Source organism: Dioscorea cayenensis, chromosome 2 (genome assembly GCF_009730915.1).
Source record: "Dioscorea cayenensis subsp. rotundata cultivar TDr96_F1 chromosome 2, TDr96_F1_v2_PseudoChromosome.rev07_lg8_w22 25.fasta, whole genome shotgun sequence".
NCBI lineage: Eukaryota > Viridiplantae > Streptophyta > Magnoliopsida > Dioscoreales > Dioscoreaceae > Dioscorea > Dioscorea cayenensis.
The window spans coordinates 16,043,381-16,064,538 of NC_052472.1; the positions used below are offsets into that span (position 1 = coordinate 16,043,381).

At 37.4% G+C, this 21,158-nt stretch overlaps 1 protein-coding gene across 5 annotated transcripts; it reads left to right on the plus strand.

The window, feature by feature from the left end:
• Nucleotides 1-16,164: 16,164 nt before the first annotated feature.
• Nucleotides 16,165-21,158, plus strand: LOC120276791 (protein root UVB sensitive 6-like). Of its 5 annotated transcripts, XM_039283507.1 has the most exons (8): nt 16,171-16,690; nt 18,589-18,769; nt 18,868-18,978; nt 19,111-19,230; nt 19,872-19,973; nt 20,656-20,730; nt 20,809-20,873; nt 21,096-21,158. In XM_039283507.1, exons 1-6 carry the CDS (start codon nt 16,563-16,565, stop codon nt 20,671-20,673), a joined length of 660 nt encoding a protein of 219 aa, XP_039139441.1. In that variant the 5' UTR covers nt 16,171-16,562; the 3' UTR covers nt 20,674-20,730; nt 20,809-20,873; nt 21,096-21,158. The 5 variants fall into 5 exon arrangements, with proteins under 5 accessions (XP_039139448.1, XP_039139432.1, XP_039139441.1 ...); XM_039283514.1 differs by having other exon boundaries at nt 16,165-16,690; nt 19,159-19,230; nt 19,872-20,730; XM_039283498.1 differs by having other exon boundaries at nt 16,170-16,690; nt 19,872-20,730.

Here is a 21,158-nt window from a genome sequence, read left to right on the forward strand (position 1 = left end):
CTGTCCATGCAAATTTAGAGATGCCAAGTAAGGCAGTGGGACCTCTAGTTGGGACGTTGTCATCGCTAGTGGCTTGCCCTACACATCTGCTCTAATCCTTTGATCATCAGGGCACTTCAATTAACAATTTATCCTTCAATGTAAACTCACCAAAACTTGATCAATGAGGGCTTCTTGCCATGCCAAGTAAGGCTGCAAGGTTCTAGGTAAGGACGTTGCCATCACCAGAATAGCCCTGCAATTCGATCACTTGATCACCTAAACTTAGTGAAACCTAACCCTAGGATATTTTGTGATTCCATGTAAGGTTGTGGATGTCTCAAGTCGGGATACCACCATCGCTTGGGCAACCCACCAAAGCCTTTGCTCAATCACTTGATCATCCAAGCATGTACTATTAAACTTCTTATCTGATAGCACAAAATCAGTGAAACTTGACATTTGAGTTTCTTGTGATGCCAAGGGGGAAAAGGACTACTCCTTATCCTAATATTAGATGTTGATATTGCCTTGGCAGCTGCCCAACACTGCTGCTCAATCACTTGATCATTGAATGCGCTCCTATCAAACTTTTGATCAAGCTGAGAAAACTTAGTGAAACTTAACCCACATAGTTTTCTTGTATGCCATGTAAGGACCGGGTGGGGGTTATGGGTGGGATACTGTGATTGCTCAAATAGCTTCCTTGGAACCATAATTTGTTCACTTGATCACACAAACAGGCTAAGATCGAACTCCTGATCAAGACACAAAAACACAGTCAAACTTGTTCCTTGGGGGTGTCTTATGATGCTAAATGAGGCATAGGGATCCTAGATTAGAATGCCTCTTATCACATAGAAGGCTATACCTATGCCACCACTTGATCACTTAATAACCCAAGCTATTCCATCAAACCATTTAGATGGCCACACAAACTTAACAAACTTAACCCATAAGGGTTCCTTATCATGCCAAGTGAAGCCGTAGAAGTTCCAGGGTGGACACTATGTCACCTAAATGGTGTCGATGCTCAATCATTTCATCACATGAACAAGCTCTATTTAATCTCTTGACCAAGCCAAGCTAACTCAATGAAACCTGACTCACGGTGATTTCATGTGATGCTAAGTATGACTATGAATGTCCTAGGTAGGGATGCTGTCATCACCCTGACTATCTCCAAGTGTCGCCGCTCCATCACTTAATCACTGAAGTATGTTTCTGGCAAACACTTGATCCTACAACCCATACTCAGTGAACTTGGAACCATTGGGATTTTGTAATGTAAAGTGAGGTCAGGATACCACTACTCCATCACTTGATCACCTGAGCTCGCTTTGATCAAACTTCTTATATGGTAACACAAATCCATGAAGCTTGGCACACAGGGGTTTTTTGTGATACCAAGTTAGGCAGGGACAGGATGGCCTTGAGACGGGCCACTACCAATGTTAGGATAGCTACATATTACCACCACTCGATTACCTGATCACCGATCACGGTCTTATCAAACTTTTATCCGGTCGAACGAAACTTTGAGAAACTTGATCCATGGGGTTCCTCTTATTATGCCAAGTAAGGGAGGAGGGTTGGGGATTGGATGTGATGGTCACCTAGATAGCTCGCATGGCATCACATCTTGTTCACTTGATCACATTAACCGATAGAGATTAAACTCTTGATTTGATTAGGCAACGGGGTCCTAGGTCATGATATCACCGTCACCCATATGGCCAGCACTGCACCATCACCAGGTCACTTGGTCACGCAAATAATTCTATCAAACTTATTGAATAGTCACATAAAACCAACAAAACCTGAACCATGAGGTTTTCTTATCATGCTAAGTGAAACCATAGGAGTTATAGACCTAGACAATGTTATGCTTCATGACTTGATTGCCAGAGTGCTCCCTGATCAAATACTTGATTCAACACACAAACTCAGTGACACTTGACCACAGAGATTTCTTATGATGGAAAGTAAGGCTATGGGTGTCCCCACAGGGATGCCTCTCCCCTAAGCGACCAGCCTGCATCATCACTCAATTACTCAATAACTTAAGTGTGCTATGATTAAACTATTGATCCAGCAGCAGAAACTCATTGAAACTTGACCGGCCAAGGTTTCTTGTGATCCTAAGTGAGGTCATAGGATCCCAAGTTGAGATGTCACCATTGCCCTGGTGGTTGCCTGGCATCGTCACTTGATCACTTGAGCATGCTCCAATCAAACTCTTGATGTGGTATTTCAATCTATTTCTTTGTGTTACCTCTAAAATTTCTTGAGTGTTCTTGTATTTGCCTCTGTAGGGCTTACCGAGTAGTTTAGAGTGTGCTAGAGCAAAATTGGCATTGTCATATATGTGAACGGTAGTAGTGAATAGTCATTGCTGCTACAGTGCTGTGAACTGTAACACACAGAAAATTCTTCAAATTTGTAAAGTGCACTACCAAAAAGCATGACCGTGCTCTGGGCACCATGCCCTTGCTTTTTCTATTGTAGTAGAGGTAATGTAGCAATAGTACTGTAGCTTGTTATTGTAGCTTTAACATGGGGAAAGCACTCCCGTAATTTTTGTGAAGCTCGCCCGTGCTTTGACCTTTTCAACCTCAATCTGAGAGTATTTTTGGGAACCCTAGCCTGGTTTTGCCTTTTTCTTTCCACTTTTCTCTTTTCTCTTGGTTTTGCCTTTGATTGAAAATGGGTATGTTATGAGGTTTATTGATTTTATTCTTGTATCTAGTGTTTATTCATATTTATGTGAAATATCATAATTTATGTTTTAGTGCAAGTTATTGCTAAGAAAGATTCTTGTTATCTTGGATTGGGATGAGAGGGGCGAAGCCCAGCTATTGTTCTCGAGAGGGTAGTCTCTTATGAGGGGCGAAGCCTAGCTATCGCTCTTAAGGTGGTAGCCTTTCACAAAATTTTATTCCTTTAGAAAAATTGATTTGATGATGGGTATCACATTTTATGGTTTAAAACTTGGGTATTATATTGTGGGTGAAGTTGAAGGCATTGCAGGGTATATAGATTATTGTTGTGCTGATCTAATGCCCAAACTAGAACTTATATCCATTGCCAAAGAATTTATGTTAGATGTTAAAGGATGCAGTCTTTGGTGGATAGATGTAAATGGGCAGGAAAAAGGGTTGCAAGAGATTAAAAAATTATGTAGATGTCCTATCTATGGCAATGCTTATTGGCTCCAATAGGGAGATGTATGTCTACATGAAACTTGAAAATGCTGGTTGTGTGATGAGTGCATTTCATTTATATGTTTCCATACCCTTTTCATGTATTTATCTTGTCTTTAAGCATTTATTTATTGTGATTCGGTGCTACTATGGGTATTATTGTCTATTTTTGCAGGAGAATAGCTTCCTGTGCAAAAGAATAGGATTCGACACGGTTACAGTGCGTAAAGATGAGAAATTATAGTGCTCTCAGGCCTGACATGGTCTCGACACGACCGTGCGCATCCCCCTGATTATTCCAGGCAATTTTGGTAGATGAGCACTGTAGAAAAAATCATTATAGTTGGATTACTGTAGCAAAGTACTTTTAGTTGAGTTACTGTAGCAAATCACTATAGCACAAATCTGGAGAATTGACACGGTTTGTGTGCTCCTAGCACGATCGTGTCAGGCCGGGTGTGTCGTGCCTGGAATTCGCATTTTAATTCAAATCCAATTTCAAGCGATTTTTAGGGGTATTGACACCTTCGTGTCCAGGGCGTGTCGTGCCAGGAATATGAGTTTTAAGTCAGACCTAGGGCATTCTTTTGGGGGACTCTTTCATCTTCTTTTTAGGGGCGGCTGCCGTGGTCTTCTCCTTCACATTTCTAGGGCTGGACTGAACTTTGGTGCTAGAGAGCGAGTAGTGGAGGTACAAGAGAAGTGGGGGCTAGAAATGGAGCTCAATATAGGGGCGATCTTGAAGAGAAGGGAGTTTTATCTTCTTTCCTTGAGAACCCTGTAACATAATTCAAAACTAAATGAGCTTCCCTAGAGCAATACTTCGTGGATTGAAACACTCAGTCGCAAGCTCAATAACATATATCATCACATGCAAATTTTAAAAATCATCATATTTCCCTACTACTTCTGACATTTAACATGAACATTGACCCTTACATGAGCCTTTTCTTTTAGTTGTTAGTGATCCTGTGTGAAGTCGATGCCAACCAAAAGTAATGCATTAGATTGATTAGTAGAGTTGTCAACTCTTTCTGGTTCCGATCTGTGATTGAAACAATTGCTCTGATCAATAGAGTTAATATATGCATATATTAACTGCACTAAATTAAGACAAATTTACTACCAATAACTCATTCAAACTCTTTACTTTATGAAAAAATTTCCATCATTGGCAGTAAATATCTTACCAAGTCTTTATAACACATGATGTACAGTATAGGCATTAAGCCATTCCCAATGGAGAATACAACATGATCTCATGTGTACATCAGCTAGTTAAAAGATTTAAAAGTCATGAGAAATACAAATAACAAATTAAACAACATGAATGATGTATAGAATAGAATTAACAACATAATGGACAAAAAGCATTAATGACAAAAGAAGTGAAGATGAATACAAATTGGTATGCACAAGTCCAACAGCGGCTTGTTCATACAGTCCATAAATGATCTAGCTTGTTCTCATTAGTGGTATTCTCGGGCAGAGTTTTGGCTTTCCTTAGCATGCTCTTCAAATTCCTCCTAATGATAATAAGTATTATAAACATCAAAGAACAAATTTTTCAGAATTCCTCAAATCAGTAGTTTGATAAGGTCATCTCTAGCAATCAGATCGATCACTCAAGAGAAAAACACAAACAAATTATCAAAAAAAGACAAAACATGCGAACAAATCTAAAATATTAGCTTATGAGCATCAGATTAACTGAATTTAAAATAGATACATAAATTACAACAACCGCTACATTGGCCAACCACTGCCAAATAACAATCACCCAAATCCATCAAACACATCAAACGCATCAAACAGAGCACCAAAAACGTAACAAAAATTTAAAAAATTAAGGAAAAGATGGAATGTACATACTTGCACTTCTGATCAATCTGATCCTCACAATAGGGACAAACTACAGTGATCTACGAGTAAGGCCGAAGCCGACCCCCAACTTCCTACGAATTTTCATTAGATTATTCATCAAATTAACAACAAAAACCAACAAAAAAACATGAAAGATAGAGATGAAAATGAAGATTGCATGGAGAGGGAGGAGAGATAAAGCAATACAATCTCATTCTTCAAGTGGCCAATGTTAGGATTCCATGCGAAGAGGTTCTGGTGTTCTGAAGGCCTCAGATTCAACAACGCAGCTACAATTTCTGGATGGGGAGGAGTGGAAGGTTTTCCAGTCGAGAGTTCGAGATGGAGATTGATCGAGAGTTAGAGATGAATGAGAGATGGATGCTAAAGTTTTCTGGAGATTGTGTAAAGTGAGCGAAGTGACATACACATCTCAGCTGTTCCTACCCTTGTACTAAACACATGATCTCAACCGTCTAGGGCCCAACAAACCCAACCAAAAAAAAAATGATGCAATTTAATGAAGTCAAAGTTTTAATTTATATACTAAGGGGCCGTTTGGTTCGTGGTAATGACATATTACCACGTAACGAGATTACCATGGTAATATGGGTAGGAATGTTATATGGTTGGGAATATCGTGGTAATTTGATATAACCATGTTTGGTTGGAAACTCTTATTCCCAGGAATAGTTCATTACCGTGTTTAGTTCATGGTAATCAATTTGGTAAAATATAAAAAGTTATGAGATTACCATGGTAATCCAAGATAAATACCAAATTTGGTGGTAATATTATTACCAACTTTCTTGGTAATGTTCTCATGTTTATAATGTGATATTACCATCTAGATTACCATTGGTGCAATGCCAAACGTGGTAATATTTTCAGATTACCACGTAACAAATGGTAATCTTTCTACATTACCGCGAATCAAACGGCACCTAAGAACTAATTAAGTGGGTTCCTATGTAAATAGTAAATTTTTCTTCCCGGATTTATTGCAAGAAAACAATTAATCAAGCCAAAGTTTTATTTTATGATTTAGTTAGCCTACACCATTATCATTTATAGCCTTTTGTTATTTAATGTTGTACATAAAAAAATTATTTCAGTTATATATTTGGAGCAAATCCATGACATGATTATAAAATGATAAATTAATTTTTTTTTAAAGTAGGTGTCCAATGAGTAAACTAATAGATGAAAACCTATTGTTTTTCTTCTTTTGCATAATTAATATTTTCTTCAATTGCATGAATTATTCTTAAATAATTACTCCTCTACTAGAATCATAATATTTGGACAATAATTAATAAAATTTATATCTCTAAATTTTGTACAAAAATTACTCAGGGATAATATCACCCATGAAATACCCAAGAATACCCGACGGACATGTTACACACGTATAATATGTCTAGGTAATTCGTGGATGACTTCATAGAGTCAAATTCAACATTCAAATTACCCAACTTATTACCCACAGTAGCCATACCCACAAACAACTTTCCCTGGGTAATCCGTGGGTACATTATATGCACCTTGTTTACCCATGGATTACCCACAGAACTTTTACCCACATAAATTTTCTCTAGGTAATCCGTAGGTATTTTTAAGGCGGGAACCACCCCCGTTATTTACCTATGGATTACCTAAGATTTATACATCCCTAGGTAAGCCCATGGATAAATTCATGTTTGTTCCCTTGGTAAATCTAATATATCTTGATTTTACTATTTCATCTCTATTTTGTGGGTATTTCCTATGTAATTTTTGAGGGAACACATTCATGGGTAAACTATTATTTTCTTGTAGTCATAGTTCCAATTGATACGCCCCTTGTGTACCCGAATGGGTCTGGTAGTCGAATCCATAGGGACTAGTATAGTTGATGAGTCCACAAGCGCACGGGTCATCAAGTAATACCGTCTGTATGACACAGGGGTCATATTCCCTGGGGTCCCAAGAGCTGCTATTACTTCCTCTAGATGGCACTATCTAATCTACCAAATATAGGATTAAAACAAGATAAGAAAAATAACAAAGAGAAAACTATAAACACATGGACTAAGGCTCACCACATAAGAATGTCAAGGAAGCAAGTAGCAATGAAAGTGTGAGGTCCCCGGGCTAGGATCCCCTCGGGACTACTAAAGCTAGATGGATGCTAAAATTGCAAAGGTAATGATGGTTGGACCAAGAGACATCCTAAAGTAGATTGCCCCAATGGTCATGGCGATAACCCCTAATCCCATACAAGTATTAGGTCGGAATCGTTTCCGCCCAAATCCTCCTATGATTGCATTACACACATGGAAATCTCTAATTAGGGCCAAAACTCAACCTAGGTTCAGCCCTAATGGTTGGAGGGGTATGAAATACCCGATGGTCACGGCATATGCATACATGAATCCCTTCTAAACTTGGTGTGTCTAGTACAAGAGCGATGGTCACGCACTAAGTACAACCTAGAAGTTGAATCACAGAGTTCTCATGCAAAACAACACATCAAAGAGCACCAAGCAATGATCACAAACCACACAAATGCCATAAATGTAAATCAAAGCATCTATACAAGCAAGATCATCCCAAGGTTCACCTGATGCCCGGTGACCTTCGGAGTCTAATTAACAACGCCCTTTTGCGTGTGTTAGCAAGTGCATGGGTTTATCGAAGTAATAATACCCCGGTGAGTGGGTAGTCAAATCCACAGCAAAAAGTGATTAGAAACACAAAGATTTCTATTTAACTAGAATGAAAATGAATTAATAGTGATGTGAATAAGAATAAATGCAAATAGAATTAAGAAAAGAAGAAAGAAGCGCAAATAAAAGATAGGAGAGGCAATCGACAATAAATGGGGCACCAGGGCATTGCTCACCCTAAGACTATTGTTTCAAGTGCAAGACCAATCATTATGATTCCTAACTAATGTCTAATAAGTCGTGGAGATCCTTAAACACACTGTCCCAAAACTTAAGGTCAACCGTGACTAACCCTACACTATGCCCCGGTGGAGAAATCTCTTAGTCTCGACACCTCACACTGTGCTAGGTTGCTTTAGGCTCTAGGGATTCCAAATGATAAACCCTATTCCCTAAAATAGATCTAACCCTTTGGTCCAGGCGAAAGACCCCTAGTCACAATTAAGCCCCAAATACTAAGGATTACTTCAACGCTTCACTCTGTTGCTTGCGCAACTAAGCCCCAGCGGAGTTTATCTCTTAGCACTTCACTCTATTGTGACCGCAAAGAATTCTTGGAACGTGGAGGTACGATAAATCACACCGGAGGGGAAAGGGGACATTGCGCCACCTCTCGACTCACCCTCTCAACCCTCTAAAATCTAGCAATGTCTAACCCTCATGGTGTGTCACTCATCCACAAGGATTACCAAAATTGATTCTCAACCCTAGTGTCACTCTAAGAGAAAATCAACTCAACAAGCATTCAAGATTGGAACTCAATTACATCAATTAATGAAAGCATAATAAGAGGTCAAAGAAACAATCTCATCCTAGAGTTTACAAGCCCAAGTACCCACTAGGGGTTTAGCTCTCCATGGAGCAAAATACAATCAATAATGAAATCAAAAGCAGAAATATGCAATCCATGAATAAAACCCCCTTCTCCAAAGGTCCCCTCGTCAAGCCTAGGGCACACCTCGCTGGATCAGTGCGGATGAAAGCTCCCCCAATAACTTTCTTCTGTAAACCTCTCCAAAAGCCTAGCCAAAGCCTCTCCGAACCCTAGCTGCGGGCGCCTCTAAAGGTGAGAAAAGATAGGCCAAGAGATGGAAAGATGGCCCCCTAAATAGGGCTAAAATCGAGACTTAAATAGGGCTGGAATCGGGTATCCACACGGGCGTGTGGAATTTCCACACACCCGTGTGAATCTGCAGAAATTTGTTTTTCAGCGGCCTATGAACAGTAACTACTACAGTGACCTGCTACAGTACTCCGCCAAAATACTCCCGAATTTACACTTTTCATCGAGGCAACATAAACGGGCACACGTCCATGCTATAGAATGCATTGCATCTTCAAATAAAAACACATTTGACGACAATCTTGCTAGCTTTGCACAAGTCAGAACACATGAGTGTGACTGCCTTTGCGCCCCTCCAATTTGCATATTCACTTGAGCGCAATGGAGGTTGGCACACTCTCACATGTCTTCGAGCACAATTTGTGTCTTCACGTGTGTTCGCTTCAAGATTTCATCAACAAAGTGCATTCGCAATCTACTTTGCTTCTTTCTTTCAAACTTGTCTCCACAACCCTACATGCACAAAAGAACACAAATACACATGTATTAGCAATAAAATCTGAGAAAAATAATGTCCATCGTAAGAAAAGAATACTTCGTATTAATAATACACAAGCACTTATCACTAGTTCATCATCAACAAAGGAGAAAACATAAAAAACAAGAAATACAAGAAAAAGCTCATAATAAACTCCCCTAAGTTGAAGACTAGAAGGTGGTGATGAGAATTTGTCGGATCTGCGCCGGCAAGCTCGTAGATCTTCTCCCTGATAGGACTTTTCTTCTCCCCTCAGAATTTTTCCTAGATCTGCTTTTTCCCGTAGTCTTGAAGCCCTAGATGATGAAGGTGGAGAATGGTGGCCAAAAGTCCTCTTCGACTCACGGTCATAATACTGGCTGCGAGGTTACTCAGAAAACGGGCCGAAAAAATCATTAAGTTGCTATAGTACTACTACAGTGAACTCGCTACAATACAACTGCTACAGTACTGCAACTCTCTGAATTGCTCATGGTTGACTTCACGGCCGTGAGGTTGCCAGTAAGGATTTTTAGACTTCGAATTTCTTCAAGTTCTTCGTGCATCAGGCTGCTACAGTACCCCCTCCCCCCCACGGCGGCCTTAAAACGCCGTTTCCGGTGTCGATTTCTTCTCAAATTGCATCGTTGAGCTCACCTAGACTTCCTTTGTGCCTAAAACACGAAATTAAACAATTAAACCATAAAAGGGTATCAATTTATCAATAAAATACACAATTTATACACAATAAATACATATAAAATACATACATTTAGGCGTTTATCAAACATCCCCACACCTAAGCGTTTGCTTGTCCCCAAGCAAACAAACATGAAAAACAGGGGCAAGAAGATAAATGGCTAAATGTATGACCTCAAGCTCAAATGTAAAGGACTCCACAAGCACGAATGGACAAAAATCAAATAGTGAGATGTTCAATGAATAGTCAAGTAATACTAGCTCTGTTTCATCTAGAGTGCTCCTGTGAGTGTGTGCTAACTCCCTACCTTGACCTCCACACCCTGGATTACCCCTAGGATGATCATTCACCCCACGCATAATGAAAATGGCATTAAAGTGTTAAAGACACCCATCAATACTCAGTTGAAAGTCCTTTAGTTCCTAGATAAAACTTTAGCTCTTAAGTGACTATGCAACAAGCTCCAAGGGATCAAGAGGGATACTTTATTTCTTTCACACATATATAGAAACATACACATTTTTTTTTCTGAGTCCGACTAACGTAGACTGCACCAAAAATTTTTATAATCTTTCTAAAAGATGCACATGTTGATTAGGCACAAGAGCCATCCAACGTACTCGAATACATTCTACATAGATGCATTCGTGCTACACTAGCAGAGGAATACTATCATAGACTCATTTTTTTTTCACAAGTATATACTATATCTCATGTCCCCTGGTATAAAACCTACTACAATAGTTCACTTTAGTCTAAAGAAAACAATGAAGGAACTTAAAAGCTCTTAAAAGAGTATTGAAGATAGAATTTAACAAACTAATGCCAAAATCATAATGATGGGTTGGTTGGAGTGTACAAGGTGGAAGTGCTCGTGAACATATATAAAAATGTACTAGAGATGAGATAGAACTACATTCAAGCTCAGATAAAGTACAACTCACAACTATCATTCTACCAAGCTAGGAAGTCCTTAACAATGAAATCATAGCTATCATAGGATGTTTAAGCATGCAATTTCAAAAATTTTCAAGGTTCACGAAAATCCATTCCCCCACTTAAAGATGCACATTGCCCTCAATGTGCCTAATCAATAGAATGCAACAATATAGACAATAAAAACATAGTAGAAGGGTTTCGTGAACTTCCCCGAGTCTCAAAGCATAAGTCTTGAAGTCCATGAGATCGGGGTGACCACCAACAATTCCAGTAGATAATGGAGGAAAAGGGTGCTTTAGATGCTCTAAATCCACCCTACAAGGTAGTCAACTCAAGGCATCCATTCACACACCTAAAAACGAAGATACAAAAACAAGAACAAACACAAACACAACAAACAACTAACAAAACAAAAACAATGGAGCAAAACATAATCCAAGCAAGTCCTTGATCATTCAATATCATGATGTCCAATTCTCTCTTATTGCAAGTGTTTCTAAGAGCTTACAAAGATGATACAAGATTCAGGCCAAATACAAGAAAATCAAGAGTTCTCATGATGGGGTGTGAAAGAATTCAAGAAATGTTACAGTAACTCCCCCAAAAAAAATTGGCAAGAGATTCCCTTGTACATGGTGTATAAAAATTTTTAAAAAGCTTCCAAATTGCTCCAAAAACCCACAAAAACAACAAACAACCAATCTCCCACAACATTGGCATCCATTCAACTTGAAAAAAATAGGAGAAAGGGAGAGGAAACATTCTTGATCAAAACTAGAGTTTAGAGAGAGGTACCTTGGGGAATCGATGAAGATAATGGCACAAATCCCAATAAATCATGCAAATTAAGTCCTTGGAAGTAGGAGAGTCGTGTAGAGGAAGAAAAATGAAGAAAAATGGTGAAAGAATGAGGGAAAGCGGATGAGAAATGAGAGAGTTATGAAGAAAAAGATGAAGAGATGTTTCGACATGTTTAGGCATAGAAAATCCAAAAACTGTAATATGTATAGCCTGCAGTATGAGCGTGCTTCAGGCCATGCTTTCAAGGAGCATGACTGTGCTAGGGGCATGTGAATCATAATTTTTTCAGCGCTTACTACGGTAATGATAAGAGCTATACAGCTCAAATTTTTCATATCATTTACACTGCATTTAGCATGGAGTTTGACATGTTTAGCACTTAATTAGTGTGAAATATCATTCTTTTGTTCGCCACGGCCTTTATTTCTATTTTAAGAAAAAATAAGCAAATTCTTGGGCATTTTAAAGCAAAATAGGCTAACTGGTTGAATAAGAGCTTTATCACGGCTCATAATGGTTGTGGTAACATCCCATCATAGCCATTGTCTATACCCACCACTGTCGTTACCAAGCCGTGGCAGCGTAAAACTACTAGAAGCAACGCAAAAGCCACAACGGCCTTACAAAAACATTGTGAAAACACACCATGACCGTGATCTCACCGCGCAACTCCTAGAGAATCGTGCCAAGACACGACTTGGAGCCCAAGTAATAACTTACCACGGGCATAACAACACCTGTGGTGAGGTTGTAGCCGACTCTATCCTATAAATATCCAAGTTTTCTTTAAATTCAGGGAGATTCTTTATCTGAATAAGGTAAGGCGACCGGAGTTCTGGAGATCTGAGCGGCTGGAGACGAGTTTCTGCCATATTCCAGTAGATTCCTGCGAGTTTCTCAAGGGTAATTCAACAATCATTGTTAGAGTAGGGCTAGAAAAGGCGTTCGGTGTCATCTTGTCAATCTTGGGATTCTCTCACCATCAATCTTCGGAGACCTATTGGAGGGAGTTAGTTTAGAAATTCTTTGAATGCATACTTATTCTTTTATTCTTGTGCCTCTCTCTTGCTTTAATGCTTAATTTTATTATCCATAAAAACCTAATTTGAGGAAAATTGTATATCTAGGTCCCACAATTATTATTTATGAATCTTGATTGTTTAATTCAATAAATATATCTAGTTTATGTGATTCATTGCATGTTCTTAATTGATATTTTTGTTCATGTGGATAAGGAAGATATGTGCCTACATCGAGAACACACATGCCATGATAGATCTATGCATGCGCTAAGAAATTAGGCATAGCTAGGTTTCTAGATTAGGGATCGATTGTCCCTTAGGCTCAGGGTTTGATTTGTCCATTCTAGAGGAGTTCTCTTACTTAAGGCAAACATAGGAGGCTGGGGTAGGAAGAGATTCCGTCTTAAGTTTCTAGTAATTTAGACCTAGTTGCTAAGATATTGTGACTAGTAGGCTTTCGGATTCTCGTTTCAAATTTTAGAATACAATTGTCACACTCAACGCCTACCATAAGTAATAATCAAAATACTTGTCATACAACCTCTCAACTCCTTCTAAGTGTGCTTAACGATTCTCCAATTGTATTGTGTAATAATTGTAGAAGTAGATTGAAGAAAGAACATAAACGTTAGGCTATTGATTAAGTGAAAAAAAAGTAATATGAGCCTCTTATCATTCCTAGGGAAATATGACTCTTGTGCTTACCCAAGAGGTATTACTTGATGACCTGTACACTTGCGGTATTCACGGACCAATTGTAATATTGCTCACATACTTGCATATTTACACATATAAATTTACACACACACCTTATTAGAGGTCCGTCCAAGTACTATGCTACGGTACTCGTGCTTTTCTTGATGAGGATTTCCTGAGATCTGCACGGGGTGAAGCACAACCATGCTTCTCCTTAAAGTGTCCCTTTGTGCTTTTTTCACGCCAAATTATCACCAAATCTTGTTCTTTTACTCTAAGACTTGTTCATCTGCACATTTATGCACAAATACCCAAAGTAGCACTGAAACACAATAAATAAACGCTAAAAGACAAGCTAAATATATGAAAGAGGTATATAAAATGGTTATATGAAATGCGCTCATCACCAATAATATCGAACACGATCATGGAACTTTTACATTGTCACCGCTTTCATCTTCTACACAAGCATTGCTCCTTGCAAACTTTGACTATACATGCCATGAAAATCGCAACAACACTAAAACTCCACCTTTGCGGAGTAATTTTGACCGTACCAAACATTGAGCGTAGCCCTTGGTGCCTCCAAACACAAAAGATATACTTTCCTGCTTGTCATTGAGCTTCACTCAACTTTACCCTAATAAGTCTATATATGATTTTGAATGTTTTGCATTATTTGTAGCCATCTTTTTGCCTTGTGCACTGCCATTTAGTTTTTCATAAGCCTTTAGTGTACATCTAGTGAAATTCTCCATGGCCTCAAAAACTTGTCTAATACGTGATTGCATACCTTTGATTTCCATGTTGTCAGCTTGACTCATAATTCCACTACAAGAAAACATGCTTTCGTGACTATTTTTAATTCATTTCATGGTGGTTTAAACTGTCACGTAAACATGTTGGTGCCAGTTTATAAATCGTGAAGCAATTCGTGGTGGTATTGAAAAACCACTGCCAAATGTAGACAAAGTTTGTTAATTAGATGAGGTTGAATTTCCATATAATTTATAAGTAGCCGCGAAATGCAAGGGATGCATATAACTGCCACTACAAGAAAAAATGCTATTTGCGACACATATATTTGCGACACATAAATGTGTCGCAGATTTGCGACACAAATTGCAACCATTTGTGACAAAAAAACAAAAATATTGCAGATTTAACCAAATTGCGTTGCAAAAAAATGACCATCCAAGAATGTCGCTAATTTTGTCGCAAAAGTTTTTGCACCTACCATGTAATGGTTTGCGACACAGATTGCGACACATTATTTGCAACGATCTATTGGCGTCACAAACTTTGTCTCAAATGTTGGCACCTAACATGCAATTGGTTTGCGACACAAATTACGACACATTATTTGCAACGATTTGTTGCCGTCGCAAATTGTGTCACAAAATTTGAATCAATTGGGTTGAACTTATTATCAATTTTTATATCATTAATTATTTCTTATTATTAATTATTTTGTCCAATGTGATCTTGAGTTCCATGCTACTTTTAAAAAGGTTAAAAAGAAAGTGTTATGCATGAATTATAACCAAGTCCAGAAATACTTGAAAATTAAAAAAAATCACCACATATTTCCATATGCATCCTTTCCAAATTTCAATTATATAATTTATTTTATTTGTATTTTATTGTATTTTTTGGTTGAGACTCTATATAAAATTTAATTTTTAAAAAATTAAAAAGGTTATAATGGATAGATATCGTTTCATAAATTCCATTTTAATAAGGGTATTTCTCAAAGCTCTATTCCAAAAAATAAAATATAATTTATATATATATATATATGAATTTAACAAAAAAATAATTTAAAAAATATTTATAGAATGAAGAGCAAACCACCCTTATTGGATCAGCTAAACACCCAGGTTTGGATCTAAAACCGCAACAAAAAAAAAAACCCGAATCCGTTAAAAGTCCAAAGAAGATACGCTCGGTTCTCACTTCTCTGCTTGGTTTAGGGTTTGAGAGCGCGAGAGTGATTGTCGGTGATGCCGAGGGTTTCTTTTGCTGCAACGCCTCAAGGCGCGCGGATTTGGATTTGCTATCACTGGGGACTGGGGAGAGCTCTTCTACTTCCATTCGCTCGTCGGTGGCGTCATTTGGATTTTAGGGTTAGTTATTTACTATGAAGCATGGAGCACGGATACAGGGACAGACATGATACGGATACGGATACGGATACGGGGACATGACACGACACGAGACGGACACGGCGACACGGTAATTTCTAAAAATTAAGAACACGGGTACGACAAGACACCACAATAAAAAAATATATATTTAATGTAAAATATTAATTATAAATATAAATAATTATATTTATCATTTAAATATAAATAACTTTTATAATAACCCTTCAGTCTCTTGCAATTATGCTAAAGAAAAAGTCTTCAACAATAGTAATTAAGTACACTTATATAAAAAAAAACTTCATATTCAACTTAAAAATAAATCTTAATAAAATATAATATAAAATATATTTATAATAATATTAAATTTGTTATTTAAATTTGATATTTTAGTTTATAATATCTTATAATAAATATTTATAAAGAGTAAATTGCAAAAGAATCCGAACAAAATATTTTAAAAAAATAATAATAAATCAACGGTCAGGATTGATGTTTGTGGAGAAACCCTAGATCTTAAAAGGCTTGGAACCTTGTCAGCCGCCGCGCCTCTCCTTTCCAACCCTTGTCACCTACCCGTGCGCAAAGCCTATCCTCCACTTCTCCAGCCCTCGTCATCTCCGCGCGCAGCGTCTCTACTCAACCTCTCCAACCCTTGTCACCTCCGCGCGCAGCGCCTCTTCTCCACCTCTCCAACGCTCTTCACCTCCATGCGTAGAGCCTCATAAAGCCCCTCCCTCGAACCCCCGTAGCTGCCGCCTCTGTCATCATTCGTAGCACCCCTTTTCTCTCCACCACTCCACCTCTCATCACCTCAATTTCATCCTCTTACAAGCCTCATGCCGGCGAAAATCTCTACCCGAACCTCTACAACCTAAGGTTAGACAAAGCTTCGCCACCAAAAATCTAGTTTGACCGTGTCCAGGGATGTCGAGAGGTGTCCAATCGTATGAGAGGGTGTCAGATACAGTGCCCCACAGTGTTGATGGCGTATCCGTGTCGGACACCGGCACGACACCGGTATGTCGGCGGTTTTGCGTGTCTGTGCTTCCCAGGTTATTTAATGAAATTTTCACTAGAAATTAGATTTGGTTCTTAGATTTCTAATGGCGGTGATCTCATGTAATTTGGTCTAGTAGTCTGGGAGAATTTTGATGTTTAATTTGCATTGGTTGGGACTGTGGTTGCAAGTGAGCTTCATGGAGTTTTGGAGTTCTAACTCAAAATTTAAGTAATATCTTTGAGTTTTTATGATTTGAAGTTGTAGAAGACAAGTAGAGGAATCAAAAGAACTTTGAATCATGAAAATTGTTGAAGAAATGGATGGGTAAAACTTCATTTGAATGACATGGAAGTGACACAGATGAACCTTTCTTGAAGAACAGTGTACTCAAACATTTGGTGGCAAAGAAATTAAACTCGTTTGTTTATGTCTTTTGTAAATCTAAATTTCAATTGCATAATGAACTACTTGAGTTATAGATTGGTAGTCTTATGGTATGGTTTTGATGGTGCAGTTGCATGTTGTTATATGTTTGCAAAGTTTTCAGTACTAGTTAAGTTTGCGTGGACTTGCTGCATGGTGATTGTGATTGATTTTTTTTCATTCTTAAGAGTGATGGGAATAAGAGAATGATGTACTCTATTAATCAATCTCAAAATCTCACTAGTTAATACTAAATGTTATTCTCTATATATATACACAAATATATGGCTTGAATATTTAAACAACCAAGCAAAGATGGATGTTTTATAAGACATATCTCTATATATGTGTAACTAATGCAAGCAAGCATGTTAGATATGTTGATACTTTTAACTAGATAATTATATATAGTGAATTATGAACATTAAGAACATGGTAAAAATGAAACACTATAAGAAGAATGTCAAAGGTTCACTTTACTTACTCGCCATATTACGTAATTTATTTGTTGTTTTCACATAAACTCTTTCTATCAAAGGATTCATCATAGTTTGCATGTTTTGATTGTAGAAAGGGAAGATACTAAGATAGCTAATCTTCATTCAAATTAATGGTAAACATATAAGATACACAATAGAGACTTGTTAAAGAGAACTTGGTATGCACATATATGTGATTCATAATTTAAAACAATTCTATTATTGACTGAAGCAATCGTTTGGAAAAACTGATTGATGAAGGTGACCCTTTTTTGTCCGGATAGTTTTATTGTGATTTTCTAAATTGTGCTTGGTGAATTCACCAGTAGGATTCTGATTCTCTTTTATTTAACATCACTTGCTACAATGGGTTTTGTTATGCTGGAGCATATAGACTATTTTTTCTCCGTTCTCAGCCTCCTTGTTGTTCTCTCCACATGTTAACCAGGCCTTGATATGGGTGTATTCATGTGTTCATTCCAACTCGGGGTGAACATGGGTTTTCATTGAATGTGTGTTCCTTGGGATGCTAAATTAAGACTTTGGTGTTTCACTGCAAGCACTTTCCCATGCTATGGTTTTATCTTCTTGGATGGATTTTATTGCTTAAGTTTGGATTTTGAATGGAAAAAAAGAAAATTAGAAGTTGTGGTTTATATTCCTCTATATGCTTAACCTGTTGTGTTTTGATTTTTACTTCATATTATCATGCTAAAATTGATTTACATGTTCGGATTTTGAAATGAACCTATTCATCCTTGGTAAGTGAATGAACTTATCCTACACTCAAAGGAAGAAGTTCTATTTCAGGTTTCTATTAGTTAAGTAGAGGAATTACAATTGCAGGCTCTAGCTTGCAGCCCATGAGAATCTTAACACCTGTTTTACCAATATCAAGCAAAGTTATCTCTGGGCATCATTTACATGAATGAATTGAATGGCTCAGCAAAGGAATAAAATGATTAGATCTAGTTGCATAAACTCTTTAACTTTCAAGACTGCATTTGTGAGTTTGTAAAAACTTACATTGATGGATCCTTGTCAACAGGATGAAACAGGTGTTTACAAGAACCTTTTACAGGAAATTGCACAGAGGGTTGGAGCACCGTTACCTTCATACACAACCTACAGATCTGGTCTTGGACACCTGCCATTTAATATGCAGATCTGTATTTGATCATGTTATGATTTATTGCATTTCTTTGTTTTTAATTTTTTTTTTAAAGCAGGTAGGTCTTAGATTCCATTTTCTGGCTATTCCTGTGATTGATTGTAAGTTCTGCTAAAACTAAGCTAGGCTTGCTTATGAAATTATGCTGCTGCACAGCTTCGCTTTGCTGGTGATCTTTTAATGGAGTTGGGTGCTAGTGTAGAATTGGCAACTGCAGCTGTGCCTCATCTTTTCTTACCATTGGCTTGTGCAGCCAATATGGCAAAGGTTTGAATCTTTCCATGAGTTTTGTTTTTTTTGGACTAGGATTAATAATGGCAAACTGTCCATGTCCATTTTATGTGAACCAATCTCTTTGTACACATTAAGATGTCCTGAAACTAAATCTATCTTCTCCAGAATGTTGCTGCCGTGACATCAACATCAACACACACTCCTATTTACAAGGCCTATGCTAGAGGGGAGAACATTGGTGATGTCACTGCTAAGGGGGAGTCTGTTGCCAATATTGCTGATCTGGTATATTATTTCTATCTGTTATGTACATTCCATACATCATCTCATGAGAGACTATTTTACAATTGAAGTGCTCTAGTAGATGTAGGATATGTAAAGATTGCTTCAAAATTAAAAAAATCAGGTCATGACTATTGGGTGCATGACTACTATTAGTCCTTTCTTCAATCTCAGTTGATAATAAATGTGAATCACTTATAATCAGAAAGAACTACTATCTCAATAGCCAGAATAGAGAGGAAGGGTTTTATCTTTTCCTTATGTTGTTGCCACACGCTGAAACACAGTTTACCAGCTTTGTGGTAGAGAAGCAGGAAGATGCTAATGTGTATAATTGGTATAATAATGTATTTTTTCTAGCAATGGCCCAGCTGTCACATTGCTACCAACACATTGCAGCACACTATATCACATTACTTTGACCTGGAGCAACATACTGAGATAATTGATTTCAATGCCATCAGTCTTTGGTTTGATAATGACATTTTGGAAATTAAGACTTCAACTTAGGGATAATATAACCATTGACATTGCCCATTGGAATACTTGGAGACTATACCATTTCTAATATTCATTGGCTGCTCTCAAGTGAATTATTATGTGCAAATTTTATAGTGATTCTATCTACACTCTATCTTGAGCAGTTGGGGACTGGCCTCAGCATCTTCATTTCAAAGAGGAATTCATCCATTGTGGCTTCTTTTATTTTGTTGTCATTTGGATATATATTCAGTTCATACGGGGAGGTATGTCACCTTCTTTTATTGATTTTTGTTTCTTGTCATTTTTAAATCTAAAATGCCTCTATTCATTTCTCATGAATTCAAGGTTTCATTATCAGGTTAAATCTGTTGTATTGAATACTTTAAATCGTGCAAGATTCACTGTGGCAGTGGAGTCTTTTCTTAAGACTGCTAAGTTGCCATTTTTAAATTGCTTATGGTGGCATGCGGATGATATTGCATATAATCTAACACCTTTACGTAAGCTAGCACAGAGGAAACATAGAAATTAGAGCTACTTTATGATCATTGGTTGCCTATCTATTCTCTATACATTTATATCAAATATAGCATGTGTTTTCCTATGCGTAATGTACACATCAATTTTCACTTGAAGATTATAGGTCTTGGATATATAATATCTTGATCATCGTAGACTTACATCCTATTTCTCTAATTCCTTTATCTTTATCTTCTAAAGTGGTATTTGCAAGTTTGTTTTACTATTTGATGAGCTCACTTAACTTCAACTGTTAATGGGAATTTGATAGGATAGTACATATGACAATGAACTATCCTATGTGCTTGTTAAGTTTAAATTTATTCCTATGTTTTTCTATTTCCAGAAACTTGACATTATATGATGCAATTATTTCTACATTGAATTACTTTTGTTGCTAATCATTCTATCATGGGTCATGTCCAGGGTGTGTTCCCTCATTGAAAGAAGGAAATTTAAATGAAAATATATTCACTCCTCCATGGTCAAATATCGTTCTTGGTGTGTACTATTACAACTGTGATTTTTGACACTTGCACTATTTAAATTCTTATGTAATCAAAATTAAGCTTTTGGTAGGTCCAAGATTTGGGGATGCATTTCAGGAGCCTGCTTCATTTCTTGCAATAGAACGCATGTTCGAGGTATAACTGCTATTGCCCATGTTCAGTTTAGGTGCACTTATGTTTGTAAGCCGTGTTTTATGATGATTCAAGTTGATGTTGAATTGCTCTTCATAATCACTATGCTTATCCTCTGTTTTTTATATCAACTTTCTATTTTATTGACCACTTTTATCTACTTCGTGATAAAGTGTTTGGATATTATTGGTTTGATATATTAATCGCCATCTCATTTAATTGCAGAATGAATGATACATTGTTACTTATAATCCTGCAAAGGGTAACATCTATGCATTGTTGAAGGAT